General features: G+C 38.5%; 1 protein-coding gene across 1 annotated transcript; it reads right to left on the bottom strand.

Moving 5' to 3' along the window:
* Positions 1-352: 352 nt before the first annotated feature.
* LOC145093025 (peroxidase 72-like) lies at positions 353-1,842 on the bottom strand. Its single transcript, XM_079031062.1, has 4 exons — positions 1,550-1,842; positions 1,263-1,454; positions 993-1,158; positions 353-884 (listed from the first exon to the last, which is right to left on the bottom strand). Exons 1-4 carry the CDS (start codon positions 1,754-1,756, stop codon positions 472-474), a joined length of 978 nt encoding a protein of 325 aa, XP_078887188.1. The 5' UTR covers positions 1,757-1,842; the 3' UTR covers positions 353-471.
* Positions 1,843-20,106: the final 18,264 nt, after the last annotated feature.

Raw genomic sequence — 20,106 nt, forward strand, 5'->3', positions numbered from 1 at the left:
TTGATTCTTGGAACAAACAATAATAATCCTATCTTTACCCTTATTATTCAAAAATTCTGGCTCCGCCCCTGCATTGAACATTACGAATACTCTTAGTTCATTTGTTTATCTCATACCAAAAATATCATCCTAAAACAAACTCATGTAGCCAATGTGGGACAAACCCAATTGGTAGATTTGGAAGCCTATTAGATTGAAGGTCGTGAGTTCAGGACATAGACCAGTTAAATAACTTGATAAATTTAACTTCTAACCAAAATTAAATAACTTGATAAATTAACGAAGCCTTTAAAGAAAACAACAAATAAAATCACGTAGGTGCGAATCAGTCTAAACAAAGATACAGTATCTCTTAATGTCAAATAAAATTGTCATATATGGAAGGGTACATTGATAGAACTTGAAGTCATAAAATACAACGTATCACACAAAATGATGTAAAATCAACTTGTATACCAAAAGGAGATAGAATCAACTGTTGACTTTCCTGCAATTCTTCCTGATTTCACCACTTTTACCGGTCAACGGAGTGATGTTTCCCATTTTAACCATCGACTTCGCAAACTGTTGAAAGAAAAGCTCTTGATTCGCCGCATACTGCTTCACATACTGCATTGTTTGCTGGTTTTGAGTAAACAATATCTCATCAGAGCTAAGAAGCCCCTTCGAAGCTATCAAGTTCTTGTAGTAACTGTTATCAAACATCGTCGGTGACACAGGATCCAAGAAAAACAGGTTCTGATCGCCACCGGATCTCGGGCAGTTCTGGCGCAGTTTTGCTGCATAAGATTGGTCTAACGAAAAGTCCGGCTGCCCCTTGCCGGTGTTATTGTATAGCCTTTGCCTAAAACTGGTGCACCTTGCATTTCCGATGGTGTGACTTCCTGCAAAAGTTATAAGCATGAGACTGTTGAGGCTCCATAAATTTTCTTGATTTTTAACAGACTCTTCAAGATTTTCTTGAATTCAATCCAGCCGAATTTATTACTTACCTGAAAGGGTTACGAAATCAACAATGTCAAGACCCTTGAGCTTAAATTTGGTGAGAATGGTCTGAAAAGTGTTGTTTGGAGCTGGAATATTTTGGTTGGAACCACTCAAGCTTGCACCTAACGAATCCCTTCTCCCCAATGGCACTTCCCAATTTGGTCCACCAGCCTGCATGCACAAGTTCAAATCATGATCTTAATTTACAAACAACAAAAAACATAAACTTTTATCCATGGTTGTTGATTTATGACGCTTTAAGATACGATACATACAAGAACAGTTGAGTCTCTTGCTGCCAAAGCCAAGGCATCGGCACAGGAGACAGTCTGTGGGCATGCCTTCTCCAGTGCGGCTTTGATTTGGTCAACAACTTCGAACCCACGAGCTGAGTTTCGGTTTGGGACTGAACCCTTCTCGCTAATTATGCTTCCACTGTTGTCCAGAAGTATTGAAGCATCACAACCCTAAATGATCGTTTCAATGCGAATAACAGAAAGTTAGTGTCTTTTGATTATTATAACAAAACCTTATGACTTTGATTACATTTCTTCATACAAACCTTGACGAAACAATCGTGGAAATGGAGTCTGAGCAAAGAAGCAGCCATGCGAGCCTCTTGTGCGACAGCTTTTGTGACAACAGACCTGACGATGTTTTTAGCTTGTGGGCAGGAGTGGTCGTAGAACTGAGGGTAGAGGTTGGATGCATTGGCTAGAGCCAGGATGGATATGAGAACCATGAAGGTGGTGATTGAGTGAGTAGTCATAGTGTTGTGAGGGGGCTAGCTTTGAATGATATGATGACGCTATGGTCAATGGAATTGTGTGTTGTGATTTGTGATGAGAAGTGGAAACCTGGATTCAAGTATTTATAGACAAAGTTTTTTGCATTTTCGAGGTTAAACAATGGCGTTAGTTGATCAAACAAAATTCGGAAATTTTTTAATTTTGTCTAAGTTCTATAAAATCATTATCGAATTGAAGATCGATAATATTAAGTTATACTACTGATAAAATACATGGATTCAAGCACTTGTGTAACTCAAACCTAATTAAGTTGTGTCCATAGGTAAATATTAAGATGCATCGAGTTAACCCGCCAAAAATATCGAATAAAATAAACAAATAAATAAATGTTTATTATTTTAATTTCATAAACTACTATATATATATATATATATATATATATATATATATATATATATATATATATATATATATATATATATATATATATATATATATATAAATAATCGGTCAAAACCTATTATTGAAATAAGAATTTGATCTTTTGAACAAACTTATTGGATAAATCATAAACATCTTGATCAAGTGAATGAATTTTTTTGTTAAAACGGTACTTCAATAATGACAATTTACGGGCCAGATTTCATACACATGTGTTGTTTGTTTCTTAGAAAAAACATTTTCAAACCTCTTAGTGCTACGTAACGCAGCACATGCACAACACTTTTCATCTCGCAGTTGTTTGTTTTTCAAAAGTCTTTGGATTAAAAAACATTTGTGCGTGTTCTTCTTGGCACAATATTTGTTTTTTCTCTTCCTACCTCTTCCAACCTTTTCTTCTTTTTTTCTTGCTAAAATATTAATTATGTATTGCTAAAATCTTATTTCATATTTTTTTCGTTTTTTTTTTTTTTTTGTTTATTCTTGTTGAATTTTTTTTCTTTTTTTTTATATTGAATAATAATAACTTGTTATTGAAATATCATTATTTTATGCTAAAATATCTTTAGTTTTTGTTAAAATATCATTATTTTTTGTTGAAATATCATAAATTATTGCCAAAATGTCATACGTCATTAAATTTTCGATATTAAAAAACTATTTTTGGATTATAAAATCAGTTTATTTTAATTTTTTAATATCTGCAGCAGCATGCAGATATTAAAAAAACAAACATGTTTTTTATTACAGTATGCAGCCGTTTGGTCCACCTATTTTACTGCAGAGGTTGATCTGTTGACTTTATGAATTTTTACTTCAAAAAGAAAAACAGTACATAAATAGTATGAGGATTTAAATATAGGTCAATGAGTTACTCACTATATTTTCTATTTGCCTTTACCAATTCATGACAACTCAAATGGTTTAATGAGGCATACATATAAAATTGCCTTTTACCGTGTAACTTATAATTTTTTTTCAAAACGGCAAATATATATACTTTATACCTAAATTATTCCTAAAATCCACTTATGTCCACCAAGAAACTTGAACACTCATCTTTAAAAAGGAAGGACAAAACCGAATACAAGCCCTTTAGTATGTAACTTATAATTAAACTCGTTTTTCATCTCTAATTATACCGTTAACATTTAAATTATTCAACACAAGTAGAATAATTTCTATACGTAGGTCAAAACTACCCATTTATTTAAGTACCGGTTAAATTTCTTATTGTATTTTGTTGTTTTAGTTAAGAACTTAAGATAATTGATTTGGATGGAACTGGTTAAGTTGGCGCATGCAGGTATGAATAAAATAACACGGAAACATTAAAAGCTATATAAACCTTGTCAATAATTTAATGCAATCATGTGCTGAAGGATATGGGTCGGTCAACCAATATTTTTCAATTTTTTAATAATTTTATTTTGAGAAGAGTAATAAAAGATGGAGTAGAATCACCCACTACATTATATTGACACCAATGTCATTTTGTTGGTATTAGAAAAAAAAAATAAGTTTTAAATTTTGGTTTCTCATTAATATTAAATATAATAATTACATCTTATCAAAATATTAATTGTAAGACTTATATATTACATGGGTTAAATTTTTTTTTAAAGTTAAATATTAAGATCTAAGTATTTGAAAACTTTGAAGTTATAAGAAAATAAAAATAATAATAATTTATTAAAATTGAAATGTTTATTTTTATTTTTTAAATTTAAACAAATAATTTATATAAATAAACAAAAAAAAACTAATGAACTTTAATTTGAAAATTTTAAAATTAGAAGGTAAGTCTATTAATAAAATTGATATATATTTATTACTATATTTATTGCTAATTATTACATTAAACTATTATGTGGAATTTAATAAAATAAGAAACTCATAAAATGACATGTGGGAAAAAAATTAACTCAAAATAACCACAGAATGACATTTGGCAAAATAAATGAGAGTGTGACATGTGACAAAAAAATCTTCATTTATTAGAATAGATATTGTTAATTATTACACTAAAATATTATGTGGAATTCAATAAAATAGAAAAATCCATAAAATGACATGTGGAAAAAAAAAACTCAAAATAACCACAAAATGACATTTGGCAAAATAAATGAGATTGTGATATGTGGCAAAAAAAATATTCACTTATTAGAATAGATATGGAAATTGCATGCTAATGAAATTGTACTCATTAAAGTACAAAGGAAAGCATGACTTTCAAAGAAAAAAATTTGCAAACCTTTGCGACACACAATATCCTCGCTAAAAGGCTCACTACATGTTATTGGAGTGCCATTATGATGCTTACATGATCGTAGGTGCCGGAGAAAGAAATTATGACATGCTTGTTTACTTGATACTAAATTTAAATGATAAATCTTTGTAAGGTATAATGCCCTGAGAGGGTAACATATTATTGCTTTTGGTCACATTTGGTCACTAAACTTTATTTCGTGATCTAATAGCCCTTTAACTTGTTCATTCGTGTAGATTTTCCCCTTATAATTGATATTAGTCGGTTTCAACAGTTGAATCGGTCTTAGGTGTCTTTTTTATCCTATGTGGCCAATGAGGTGGCATGTAGGCCCCGATTTTGTCTCCCCTCCTCATTAAAGTTAAGACCAAAGTCCCATTTGGTCCTTAAATTCGATTAGGGAATGAAGTCTCATTAACCTCCATTAATTTTCAATTGGTCTCTATAATGGCTTCATCACAATGTCCCACTGATCGAAACTTCATTGTAGTGGATTTCCACTACATTGGAACGTTTGCACCCAACCCATTAGTATACTTTAATCCCGGCAGAACATCAGTGCGAGATATTGACTTCAGTGCATTTGAGTACGAGGAGTTCATGGAATTCCTTCACAAGCTCACCAGAAGGAGAAGCAAAGACATTTATTTCTGCCTCACACAAGAGTCTTTAAGTCAGGGAATTTATACACTGCTGAATGAGGGTGATTACAAAGAATTTTTGAATTTGGCTTATGCAAATGAGAGGAGAATGAATGTGTATGTGGACCACCAAAATGAACCAATCTTCGAGTGGATTGATGAAGAGGAAAATGAAGATAAAGACTACAACTGTGAAGAGGATGAAGAATCAGTCTTGTTGGACACTTATTTTGTTGACCATAAAGAAGATGATGTTGAATATCCATTCTCAGCCAACAAAACCATGGGTGACAGGTTCTTAAACAAACTTTGTCTACGTACAGTAAATGTTGATGATGTAGATGAAGATGTTGAATATGTTGAACCTCAATACCTTGTGCATGTTGATAGACAACCATGGAATCAAATGAAACCATTGTTAGGTATGTGATTTTCTAACCTTGATAAGCTTAAAAACATGTTGAGAACTATGCAGTTGCTAATGGGTGTGATCTTTGGTTTGAAAAAAATGACTTCCAAAGGTTGTTAGTTAAGTGCTATAAAAAAAAACAAGTCACCTACTTGTCTATTTATACTTTGGACCTCTTTGATGACTAAAGAGAAGACTTTTTTAGATAAAATCTCTAGATAGCGAACATACATGCAGTAGGTTGTTTCAATTTGGGTCCATAGTGACTTATAAGTGGATAGGCAAACAGTTTATGAGTGAAATTATAGAGAAGCCAAAAATGAGTGTTAGGAAGATGAAAGTTAAAGTTTCAACAACATTCAACATAAATGTAAGCAATGTAGAAATGCAAAGAAATTTGCATTACAACAAATTGAATGAAATCTAATTGAACATTATGGGAGATTATGGTCATATGGTCATGAAATTCTAAGGACAAACTCTGGTTCTACTGTGAGGTTGGATGTAGACATCATGCCAGATTCCACAACTCTGTTTTCCAAGTACTATGGCTGCTTTAAGGTTGTAAGTGATGGTTGGAAGGAAGAGTTTTACCATTCAACATATGGTTTTTATTAGTTTGTATTATTAGTTATTAATTTGTAGTCTTTATTGCCTTATACATATTGTGGGGGGTTACTCCTTGTAGTTATCAAAAGTATGAAGTTGGGTTCAATGATGCATCATATAGAGTCGATCTAATTGCAAAGACTTGTTCATGTAGAATATGGCAACTTACAGGGATAACATTCTTATATGGAGTGGCTTCAATCTCTTCCCTGAATCAAGATGCAGAAACATATGTGTCCCAATCATAGAGTAAAGAGGCTTACCTAAAATGCTACAATTATAGCATTAACCCTCTCAATGGTAGTGATATGTGGCAAGAAGTTCCTTATCACAAGACTTTGCCTCCCAAAAGAAGAAGATTACCTAGTAGGCAATCAGTGAAAAGGAAGAGGAATGAAATGGAAAGAGAGTTGAGTCGCCTAGTTAGACATTCTGTAATAAGAATGGGAACCCTAATAAGGTGTAGTGTTTGCAAGGAACCAGGCCATAACAAGAAAAAATGTCCATCTAAGCAGCAAACAAATACATCAGGTAAATTTTATGCATCTGAACATAATACATCATTTTGATAAGTAATTGAGACTTTAATTTTTTGCAAGCACCAAGTTCATCTAGGGGTAGTGGAGCAGAACCAAGTCCACCAGCAACAACAGTAACAACCCAACCACCACCACCACCACCAGAAGCAGCCCAACAACCTCCACCACTACCAGCATCAGCAGCCCAACCACCTCCACCACCACCAGGTGTAATTCCTGTCCCATGAAGAAGAGACCAATTGGTAGAAGTTGACAGAGGCAATATTTTGAACGGATTGTCAAAATGGCACTGAGGAGGAAGATACCTAGAGTTGGGAGCAGTGTAGAGAACCCTACAGTCCTTGATTAAGTTAGTGGGTGGGCACATCTTTTGTTATCAAGTTTTGATGTAAAGACAAAGTACTATGTTTTCTTTATGCTTTTCTTTTGGGTGTGTGGGCACATGGTGGCCCTTCTTTTGTGGTCCTTGTTATTTAGGAATCATTTGTCCCATCTTTTGTGTTTTCTAGCTACAAGTTTTGTGTATGTAGACAAGTACTTGCCCTTTATTTAATGTCGAATATTAATGGAGTATTTCAATTGATCCAACCACCATATTCAGTTACTTTCTTGTTATATGTATGCATTGTATTCATTCCATTTACATAATGGAATCATATAAGTATTCATTGTGTATGTATGCTACTTTTTCCGGATTCCATTGTTGTTTCACTAATTCCATTCCAGTCAAAGAATGGAATCATATATGGTAAACCAATATTTATGCAACTTTTCCGGATTTCATTACATTCAAACAAGAAGTTAAGATCATTCAATACATCATTCCACTCAATACATTATTTAAAGAATATATTTCAGTACATCATTTCGTCATATACACAATGATCAACAAAAGAAATCTTATAGTAAACTTATATAACTTTTCCTTCATTGCAATGGCATCAGAGTACTTTTCCTTCTTCATTTGTTCCAGGTCTTCTTTCACCTTCTCTACTTCAGTCTTCAATGCTACCAAATCAACTTTTATTCCCTCCACCACATCGGTTACGAGCATCTGTGCATGTTCTACATCCAACCACTTCCAATATTTGCATTTACCCTTCAAAACAAACAATTAAAAAAGATGAAGAAATTCAGAATAACCAATCCAGAAAACATAAAGAAATTCAGGAATAACGATTCCAGAGAAGAGGGAAGATTCAAATGAAATTGCACACCATGAAATGCCTCCCTGGATTCTTTGGTGTTTTTGATTTTAGAATACATGCAGGGAACACACAATCACACGCTTTTGTGTTGTTTACTGTTGATTTCTTGCTTGATCGATCAAAGGTCGAGAAGAAGTTGTAGGACGAAGCCATCATCGGGGTATTAGGTCACAATAAAGGAACCACCAACATCCCTCTTTTAGTACTAGCCTTATTAATTAGCCTTACATGCCACTTCATTTGCCATGTAGGATAAAAAGACACATAGGACCGATTCAACCGTTGAAACCGGCAAAAAGCAGTTGGAAGGGGGGAATCTACACAAATCAACAAGTTAAAGGGCTATTATATCACGAAAAAAAAAAGTTTAGTGACAAAATGTGACCAAAAGCAGTAGTATGTTACCTTCTCAAGTCATTATCCTTCTTTGTAACTACACGAGATTCAAGGAGAAATATCATTTTTGGGTGTAAATTATAAACTATGGAGTATAGATGCAATTTGACATTTTACAATTTATGTGTAAAGGGATTTTGATGTGTTGAAATAACCATCTTCCTTTATGAAAATAGTGGTATAATTTCATAACCAATAAAATTGTGAAAATACGCTTTGTGTAATTTGTCTTTATTATTGTTAGGATAACTAAAAATTGTCCTTATTATTCGGGTCATCCATGTGATTAGGTTCAATCTTGAGGTTTCGTTCCAATTCGAAAAAAGTTACATGGAGCTTCCGTCTGGTATATTTTATGGTGGTATTTGTCCGCAACAGACATAAAATACCACATTTATCATTTTAGATATGTTCTTTGTATTTTATATTATTTATTAAAAGAGTTGGGCACACCTTCTGTAACGTCCAAAAATATGGTCCCAAAATTTTCATTTTTAAAATAGATTAAATAGTGTTTTCACAACCAAGCATACAACTCAAAGAAAACCAATGTATCAATTGTCATAAAAAATCAAAGTAGGATATTATATGCGGAAACATGTGGTGTGTGACATGCAACCATACAATAAACATACAATATACACATAGTGGGCCCCGCCCTGTCATCGGGCCCCGCTCGGCATCGGACCCCGTTCGGCATCAGACCCCGCCCAACATCGAGTTGAGCTCGATAAAATGGCATACCCAACATAAAATAACATGTATCAAATAAACACATACACATGCAATAATCACATAGATACATAGCATATAAACAGTCATCAGGCCCCACCCGACATCGGACCTTAGCCCAGAAAGCATATAAACACATACACATGCAAGAGTCACGAAGACAGCTAGCATACTAATAACACAACATAAACATCGGCCAAAATTGGTGCCTTCGACCCGCTAAACCCGGTAAGAAAACTCGCCTCGCACTGTTGAAGCACATTAAAAGAAATCCCTAGATGTTGGATGAAAAATCCCCGAACTGTCAATCATTAAAACATCACCCAACTAATAATTGAGTTCCAATGCATAACCATAAATCCATACCGGGGGTAAAAAGACCATTTTACCCCTAACCTAGCCTTGTCCAAATCCATGACCCAAACTACAATCTGAAAGGCCCAAAAGCCCACTAACGAACCATTGGCCCAATTTTCCAAATTAGGCCCAACCCCATATGGGCCTTATCCTAATTTCATAATTCCCTTAATTACAAATCAGATTACCTCAGCAACCCCTTGGGACAAACTTGCTCAATGACATAAATCAAAAGTCAAAGTCAACGGTCCAAGTTGACCCAACTCATCGAGTTGTCCTTCAACTCGTCGAGTTTCTCCATCAACTTCACAGATCGGGAAAAACCAAGTCAACTCGTCGAGTTGCCCAACAAACTCGTTGAGTTCTCCCAAAAAAACTAACAACTTAATGCATTAAGCTGCCTTCATCGAATCGAGAGCTCCAAATCTTAGATCTCAACCAAAATGAGATCAAGAAGGGTAAAGTTTCATACTTTACCCCTAGGAACCACTTAAATGGGTCCAAACCCAAACCCGAGACTTAAAAGAGTGAGGGCTTAATCATTCAGCACTTAATCATCAAAGACAAAACCCCAAAATGCAGATCTAACCCCATAAGGCTAGATGGCCATGTAAAGTTTCCAAATTTATGCTTAAGCATGACTAGGAGGAGCTGAAAAACTCAAAAATGGGCTAAATGAAAGACTTAATGAATGCATGAAGCCCTTAAATCCATAAAGTTGGCACCTTTATGCCAAAAAAGCTCATGTAGACCTTAGATCTAAAAGAATAAGCATTTGGGATGTCCTAATCCCTAACATCCACCCAACTATGGCTAAAAGCATAAGATCTAACCCAAGAAGAGATCTAAGCAACTAATAAGTATGGTGAGAACTTCATACATCAAAGACTTGGCAGATGAGGCAGTGATTCTAGATCCAAGACTTCTTCTTCAAGCCAAGCAACTCCTAATTCCTTAGTTTCTTCAACTTGCACCAAAAATGAGCACTTAACGCTTTCCCCAAGCTCACACACTCAACAATGGAAGACAATGCTCGATTTAGGGTTTTTGAATAGAGGAGGCTAGTAAGGAGGCCAGCTAAAGAACTTAAGGCCGTTAAATAGGGTGAAACACCCTAAAATTTAGGGTTTCTCAATTAGCGTCCAACTCGTCGAGTCCCCTTCACCAACTCGCCGAGTTTGTTCATAAAAATGTACGTCCCATAAGCCTCCAACATGTCAAGTTCCCACCATAAACTCGTCGAGCTTGTCCCTAGGAAAGGGAATTTATTTCCACAATTAACCTTCCAAATTCCGGGTGTTACAACCACCCTGGACATCCCACCCTACCCCTATCCCATCACCATTTGCTCCACTCCCATTTAAAAGAAAACAAACAAACAAATAAATAACACCCCCTTATGCTTATTCAAGGGTGTTTGGCTAAGTTTATTTAAAATGATAAGCAATTTTTAACTTATACCATATTAGTTTATAGCGGTGGCAAAATGAGATTTAAAAAAAATGTTTAGATTAGCTTATTCGGTGTCAAAACGCTATAAGTTATTAAGTCATTTTTAGTGTTTGGAAAAATGACCAAAAAATTTTTCCTAGAGATGTTGGACAATTATAAGTTATAAATAGTTTTGATGAGTTAAGGGTTAGTAACTTATTAAAAATGACTTATTTCCGCTTCGACGCCGCTATAAGTTGTTTTTAAAAGGCAGTTTATCCAAACACTAATTCTAACTTATACCAGTGTGGAATCGGTAATAAGTTAAAAAGCTAATCTTTTAAACTTTGCCAAGCACCCTCTTCTTCCCAAACTCATTAATCCCCTCCCCCATTTTCACCATCACTGGTGTACGTCCCTTTCCTTCTCTCGCTACCTACCTTTTTCATGCTGGAAATATCTTTGATGTTATTAGTTTTTGAATTCTTTGAAATTCTCTGCGCAATAACCTCCTTGAATCAAGAAAGCATCGTAACGAGCGGCTTCACCTAATCGTTCCTCTTGTTTCTGAGCCTCATGGGCGAGCATAATTAGAAGGTAAGATTGTAGCATTTTCAGAACAAATTCCAGTTGTTTTTTGTAGGGATAATTTGGGTTTTGGACGGGTGGCTTTGATTTCTAGTTCTAACATCCTAAAAATATTGGTAAAAATTTGATTTTCAAAACACCCAAAATGATACAACCAATTGTTCCAAAACCAAACACATTAAAATATCATCAACATCAAGGTAAATCAAATAAACAATGTTGAGTCAAATCAAGGGGATGTTGTGCGATCATATTAGGTCCTTCCCTTTGGAACCAGAAGTACCTAAAAAAATTAAACTACAAACCATAAGCACAAAGCTTAGGGAGTTCCCCAAAATACCACATACAATACATAACATCGGGCCCCGTCCACATAATGGGACCCTCCTAATGCAACGAGCCCTGCCCAACATACAAACAAGCCCTACCTAACATACAATGCAAGAGTCACAAAGATAGCTAGCATCCTACATAGTACAATGAGAAGAATCACCTTGCAATGTGGTTAACATAAATCAGCTCACACAGCCAAGAAAAGGGTTCTATACCCCACCTACCGAAATACACTAGGTAAATCCTTAGTCTATTTGGTAAAACTAGTTTTTTACCAAAAGCCAACCCTACTCAAAAGTTAACGGTCAAAGTCAACGGTGGTTGACCTCCACATCATGACCATCCTTTAGCCACGTCGTGGGAACTTCTCTACAAAATAGTCGTGATTTCTAATTTCACCACGTCATGAAACCCAACTTGTCACATTGTGGGAACGAGCCGGGAACAACTTATTTGCTCAAGCTATTAATCAAATAAGTCCTTAACCTATACTTTCTAGAAGGCTTCTAGAGGCTCAAAGGGCTCATAAAAGTCCAAACTTTATGTACATGCATGCCTCATGCATGTCCTTCCCCCAAACTACGTCAAAATATGAGAAAAGGGACATAAAGTTCATACATGATTACCAAAACTACAACAAATCCTAGATCCACAAGATATAATGTCAAGGGACTATGTAGACCCATAAAGTTGCAAACTTTATCTCTTCTAACCATTTAAACTCCACTTATGACGCAAATCATGAAATTAAACCTAGATTAAGAAGAGAACCTCAAAAGGGTGAAAGCTAGAGGACTTATAATGAGTCCAGAAGATGCACACAATGATGGAGATGGATTGTTTGGTGGATATATGCACCAAACTCTTTTCTTCATCCTCAAAGATTCGGATGTTACACCTCCTCCATATAATTCAGTCGCTCATCAACATGAATGTCGTATAAGGAAACAACTGCGAAATCATCAGCAAAACACTTCTGCAACCAAGAGACATGAAAGGTGTTGTGAATTTGGCTAAGCTTGTAACATCCAAAAATATGGTCCCAAAAATTTTCGATTTAATATTAGATAAAATAGTAATTTTCCATATCATCCAAACATTTGAAATAAACCAGTGTATCAATTGTCATAAATCAGAGTATAACATTATAACAAAATGCCAATGGTGTGTATGATTCCGTCATCTCGAGCTCTTCCCTCTGGAACCAGAAGTACATGAAACATAAACTGAAAACTGTAAGCACAAAGCTTAGTGAGTTCCCCTAAATTACCACATACCAATCATACAATAAGCAAATAGTTGGCCCTACCCATCATCGGGCTTCGGACCTCGTCCGGCATCTGGGCCCACTCGACATTGAGTTGAGCTCGGTAAAATGGGCCCCGCCCAACATACAATAACATATATAAAATAAAAACATACACATGCAATAATCACAAAGATACATAGCATATAGATATCCATCGAGCCCTGCCCAACATCGGGCCTTGACCCGAAAAACATATAAACACAGTACATGCAAGAATCATGAAGATAACTAGCATACTAACAACATAATGTAAACATAGGCCGGCCTTGGTGCCTTCGACCCGCTAAACCCAGTAAGGAAACTCACCTCGAATGTTGAAAGATAATTGGATAAATCCTCGTCCATAGAAATAGCTCTACTCAACCCCTAAACAGAAGCAATCCCTTAGATACTGATCCATGCTTCAAAACCCATAAAAGGACAAACTCGGCCAATGTCAAAGTCAAAGTCAAAGTCAACACTTCGAGTTAACTCGACTCGTCGAGTTATCCCACAAAGCGCCAAGTTTCCATTAAGCATATAATCGTGATATTTCGATCCAACTCGCCGAGTTCCTCCTATTTCAACAGAATCAGGACAACTCCAACCCAACTCACCGAGTTCCCTTAAGAACTCGTCAAGTTCTTCGATCAGCCAACCCACTTAATGCATTAAGCCACTATTCTACATACCAAAGCCCTATCTTCCAGATCTAGACTGATAATGCATCTAGAAGGGTAAAGTTTCCAACTTTACCCATGAAGAACCACCCCAAAGGCATTAAGCTCAAACCCTAATCCTAAAAGGCTTATGCCTTAATCCAAAAACTTCCATATCTTCAAGATAGAGCTCATGAACACAGTTCTGGACCTTAAGGGCTAAAAGGTCACGTAAAGTCTTCAACTTTACTCACATACATGGTCAAAAGAAGCTTACGAGGCCAAAACGAGGGCTTAGAAGGTGCATGGAGCTCTTAGGGCCATAAAGTTGGCACCTTTATTCCATGAAATCTCCTTAAGACCCTAGATCTGAAAGAGTATGTCCATATGGGACGTCGAACTCCTAATGACCACTTCATTTGGACAAAAACAAGCAAAAGAACACTAGGATGAAGATATAAGTAACCACAAAGCAAGGTTGAGACTTTTTACCAGAAAAATGTCAAAAATGAAGCAATGATTCTAGATCTAGCAGCTCTATCTTGTATCTCCAAGCTCCCCTTTCTTCCAATGGCTTCAAACACACACAACACACTCAAAATGGCTCACAACTACTCAAAGATGCCTTAAGATTTCGAGATTAGGGTTTAGGACAGTGGAGGCTGGAAATGAGGCCAACTTATGGGGCTTAAGTTGTTTAAGTAGGGTGAAAAACCCCGAAATTAGGGTTTCATTCCTTCCAGCCAACTCGTCAAGTTGAGACCTCCCAACTCGTCGAGTCGGTCACTTAAAACAGACAGTCCATAACATTTCAACATGATGATTTGAGGCTATCAACTCGTCGAGTTGCTCTACAAAATTGAATAATTTATAAATTTAAATACATACCAGGAACCAGGCATTACAATTCTCCCCCACTTGTCTTAGAATTCGTCCTTGAACTCCGCCTCCTCGAACAATCCTGTATAATGCTCCCTCATTTACTCCTTGGGCTCCTAAGTCCACACCGACCGCTTGCGGTGCAGCTACTACACCTTCACAATTGCCACTGGAATCTCAACATAATTCAGGCGATCGTCCACCTAAATATCCTTCAAAGGCACAACTGCAGAATCATCCACTAAGCACTTCCACAGTTGAGAGACATGAAAGGTTCTGTGGATCTAACTAGGCTCAGCTGGCAGATCCAGATGATAAGCAACTCGGCCCACCCAAGCCAAAACCCTGAAGCGACCAATGTACCTGGGGCCCAGCGTGCCCCGCTTCCTGAACCGGATGACACCTTTCCAAGGTGACAACTTCAGGAGAATCATATCTCCCACCTGAAACTATAAGTCCGATCGATGTTTGTCAGCATAGCTTTTCTGCCGACTTTAAGCTGTCTGGAGCCTGCTCCAGACCTGCTGAATCATCTCAGTAGTCTTGAGTACCACTTCGGTAATCCCCATGAATCGCTGACCAACCTCACCCCAACAAATCAGGGTCCTACATTTCCATCCATAGAGCTTCTCAAAAGGAGGTCGATCAATGTTGGCTGGTAGTTGTTGTTATACGAAAATTCTGCTAACAGTAGATATGTATCCCAACTCCCACCAAAATCTAATACGCACGCACGCAACATATCCTCAAGAGTCTGAATCGTCCGCTTACTTTGTCCATCGGTCTGCGGATGTAAATTTGTACTGAAGTGGAGACGAGTACCCATCTCATCATGAAATCGCTTCTAATATCTGGAAGTAAAGTGAACATCTCGATCCGAAACCATTGATACTGACACCCCATGACGTGCCACCACCTCCTGGACATAAATATCGGCTAGCTTCTCTGCAGAAATACTCTCCCGGATTGGGATAAAATGCGCACTCTTTGTCAATCGATCCACGATGACCCAAATAGAATCCACTCTGCACGCTCTCCTAGGGAGCTCGTGATAAAATCCATCGTAATGTCTTCCTATTTCCATACGAGAATCTCCAACGGCTGCATCTTGTCGTGAGGTCGCTGATTCTCGGCTTTGACTTTCCTATAAGTTAAGCACCACCCCACAAACCACGTTATATCCCACTTCATGCAGGGCCACTAATAATCAGGGTGAAGATCCATATACATCTTCATCGCCACGGGATGAATCGAGCATCTCAACTTGTGAGCCTCCTCCATCAGAACTTCGTGCACACAGCCCCAATAAGGAACCCAGACCCTCCGATGCAGGGTCAACAATCCACGGTTATCATAATCGAAAGAAGCCACCTGCCCTACAATCTACTCATACTTCTGCTGCTCCTTCTTCATAGCCTTGACTTGAGCTTCCCGAATCCATTCCAGTAATGGAGTAATCACTGTCATCCTCAAACATATATCCCTGATCGAAGCCGCGGCCTCATTGCGGCTGAGAGCATCGGCCACTACATTTTCCTTCCCCACAGTGGTACAGGATCTCATAATCTTAATCCTTCACTACATCCAACCAACGACGTTGTCTCATATTCAGATTCGGTTGATCCATTAAATACCTCAGACTCTTGTGGCCCGTGTAAATAGTACAACAAACCTGTAATGACCCAATTTTCAAGTCCACAAATTTCATTTTTAATTAATTGACTTGTAAAAACATTCATAAGAAAACACCATCAAATCTTAACTTTTCATAAAAACCACTACTCATGTCTGAAAGCCATTCACAAAAACAGGAATAATGTCAGAGTACAATCCCAAGAAACTCTAGTGTGGAAAACCAACATGTGTGTGTATGATGTGCCGCTACCGCGCCAGCTCCTTCCCCTTCACTGAAGAGGTACCTGAAACCAAAACTGTAAACTGTAAGCACGAAGCTTAATGAGTTCCCCCATCATACCACATACCATACAATCACATAGCATATATACTTTCGGGCAATTCTGGGGTGCCCGACCTACCCGGTACGGCTACTCTGGGGCGCCGACCTACCCGTACGGCCATTCTGGGGTGCCGACCTACCCATGAGGCCATTCTGGGGTGCCGTCCTACCCGTGTCAAGCCATTCTGGGGTGTTGACCTACCCGTCAGTCCTAACAACCGACCCTCGGGGACTGTTCCACCCCCTACTGCTACTATCACATATATCATAACATAACATACTATTAGACATATCTAGGGTGTCCAAGCTGCCCTTCGGTCCTAATAACCGAACTTGGGGACTATTCCCCTCCTACTACCGCTATCACATATAACATATCATGCCAGCATATAAACATATAATCACATACTGTCATACATATCTGGGGTGCCTGACCTACCCTTCGGTCCTAACAACCGAACTCTACTACTATAACATATAACATATCATGCTAGCATATAACATATCAGGTAGTAGCAAACCTAGATGATATCACAAAGACAATCATCTAACATACAACTTCTACTGGTGGGCAGGCATTGTGTCCGTAGACCCACCGATACTGGAAGGTAACTCACCTCGAACAAGTAGCTGCTGATAATCCGTGTGGGAAGTCTCTGTCTACTGCTACTCCGAAAATTCTCCTACTACAATCCCTACAAAACACTTAGTCAGAAACTGACATCTACTCTTAGGGTAAAATGACTATTTTACCCCCAATCAAGTCCAAGTCAAAGTCAACTTCAAGTTGACCCGACTCGCCGAGTTGGGCCGTCAACTCGTAGAGTCCCTATCCCTTTACACGTCCTCATCCCTGAATCGAGTCGTCGAGTTTGGCGATGACTTGACGAGTTCCTCTTCTATAAGAACATCGAATGATTCTTCATCCGACTCGCCGAGTTGTATGAAAAACTCGTCGAGTTCATCTTCAATCTTAAGGAGATTGCCTTGGACTCACCGATTCTGTTCTAGCACTCGTCGAGTCCCATGAATTCTAGGTCTAATGCTAAGTCCAATGCATTGGGTCGCTCCTTCTGACCTTCTACAATACTTCTAACACCCAGCTGAGTTCCTTTGACCCTCAACAAATATGGGACTTTATGCCTTGGACTCGCCGAGTCCCAAGAACGGACTCGCCGAGTCGGTAAGTCCACACCCTAAATCTTCGATTTCTGATGTACAACCTTTGACCAAAAGATAGATCCAAGCCCCTAGGCTCGATCTAGCATGTAAAGTTACAAACTTTACATGCATGCATGGAAGAATGAGCCCAAATGGCTCAAAAAGGAACTCCCAACATGCATGAGGCTTTCCATGGGTTCTAAAACAGTTGCTTTCTACCTTAGGGCCCCTCAAGAACCGTGGATCCGAAACCCTAGCCCTCAACCATGCTTCCAATCATGGTTGGTTGCCAAAATGGCTCTTAGAAGCCCTAACTTCATTGAAAAACAGATCCATAATAATAATGAGAAAGTTATAAACTTTATACCTCAAATGCACTATAGAATACGCTCAAACTCGGATCCATCTAGCCTCTTCTTGTTCCTTCAAGCTTTTCCTTCCTTTCTTGGATCACAAAAGCACCAAAATCACTCAAAAGGCCTTAGATCTTCAATCACACGATTAGGGTTGCTATGGGGGTCTTCTGGAAGCAAATGGGACGAAAGGTGACTTAATGAGTTGTTTAAATAGGGTGCAAACCCTCATATTAGGGTTTTTGTCCATCCAGGGCCTACTCGTCGAGTCCGGGACCCGACTCGCCGAGTCCATCGCTTAAATCCCGTGTCCCGTCTCGCTTCTACTCGGCGAGTTGGCCCTTCAACTCGCCGAGTCCAAGGCCAAAAATGAAAAATACTTAGATAAAAATAAAAAGAAATACGTACCAAGAACCAGGTGCTACAGAACCCTATAGAGGTAATGCCGCCAAATCTTGAGGGAAAAAGCCACCGCCCCCAACTCCAAATCATGCGTTAGGTAATTCGTGTCATGAGGTTTCAAATGCCTCGAAGCGTAAGCAATCACACGCCCCCGCTGCATCAAAACTGCACCCAAACCCGTGATCGAAGCATCACAATAGACCAAAAAATCATCGACACCCTCAGGCAGGGTCAGAATCAGCGTCTCGCACAATCGCTACCTAAGAGTCTCAAAAGTTTCCTGCTGCTCATGCCCTCAATGAAATGTCACCGACTTCTTGGTCAGTTGAGTCAGTAGAACAACAATATTGGAGAAATCCTAGATGAATCTCCGATAATAACCCGCCAAAACAAGAAAACTCCGAATCTCAGATGGAGACGTCGGAACCTTCCACTGCATCACGGCCTCGACCTTGGCCGGATCGACTAGAACACCTTTCTGGTTGACAAGGTGTCCCAAAAACTACACCTCGCGCAACAAGAACTCACACTTGGAGAACTTTACGAAAAGTCTTTCCCTCCTCAATGTCTCCAAAACCTCCCTCAAATGTTCCTCGTGCTACTCCAGTGTCTTAGAATAAGCCAAGATATCATCAATAAAGACTACCACAGATCGATCCAGCATCGGTCTGCATACCGGTTCATGAGATCCATGAAAGCGCAGGGAGCATTGGTGAGCCCAAATGACATCACCACGAACTCATAATGGCCATAGCGAGTCTGAAAAGCTATCTTCTGGACATCCTCGTCCCTGACTCACATCTGATGAGAACCCAATCACAGATCATTCTTAGAGAACAAAGATGCACCCAGAAGTTGCTCAAATAGATCATCAACCATTGGGAGTAGATAACGGTTCTTCACCGTTACCTTATTCAACTCTTAGTAGTCAATACACATCCGATGGGATCTGTCATTCTTCTTCACAAAAAAATTGGGGATCCCCAAGGCGAACTGCTCGATCTAATGAATCCCTTTTCTAACAGCTCCTGCAGCTGTGTAGACAACTCCTACATCTCGGGAGGAGCCAACCGACATGGTGATTTGGCTATCGGAGATGCACCTAGAACCAAATCGATCCTGAACTCCATCTGCCTCTCAGGTGTTACCCCAAGAAAATCCTCTAGGAATACATTCGGGTACTCCTGCACAATCGGTACATCGTCCATGGTCGCCTTACCCTTATATCGGGTATCCATGACATAGGCGATAAAACCTTCACAACCCTGATGAAGGTAGCGTCTGGCCCTCGCTGCAGAACACATGACCGGCCCATGCTACGGTCTTTCACCCTGAATCACCAACTCTCCTCCACTTGGGGTCCTAACCCGAACCAACCACTACTCACTATCGATTACTACCGTATTGGGGCTCAACTAATCCATGCCTACGATAACCTTGTTCCCACGCAAAGGAATGGGAACCAAATCTACTGGATACTGCTCACGAACAACTGAAGAGTGCAATCCCAATGAACCCTCGCGACCATAATGGTCCTATCATCAACAATCTCCACATCAAGAGGACGATCCAGCCCCCCGGAGCTCCAACAAATCTCTTGCTAAGCATAAGAGATACAAAAGATCATGTAGCCCCCGAATTGAATAATACCAAGGCAGAGATACTGTTCATGAGGAACGATCCTAAAATGAAACACAAAAACATAAGCAACAATTTAA

This window comes from Lactuca serriola, chromosome 3, assembly GCF_051521515.1.
Source record: "Lactuca serriola cultivar US96UC23 chromosome 3, Lser_US96UC23_V15, whole genome shotgun sequence".
NCBI lineage: Eukaryota > Viridiplantae > Streptophyta > Magnoliopsida > Asterales > Asteraceae > Lactuca > Lactuca serriola.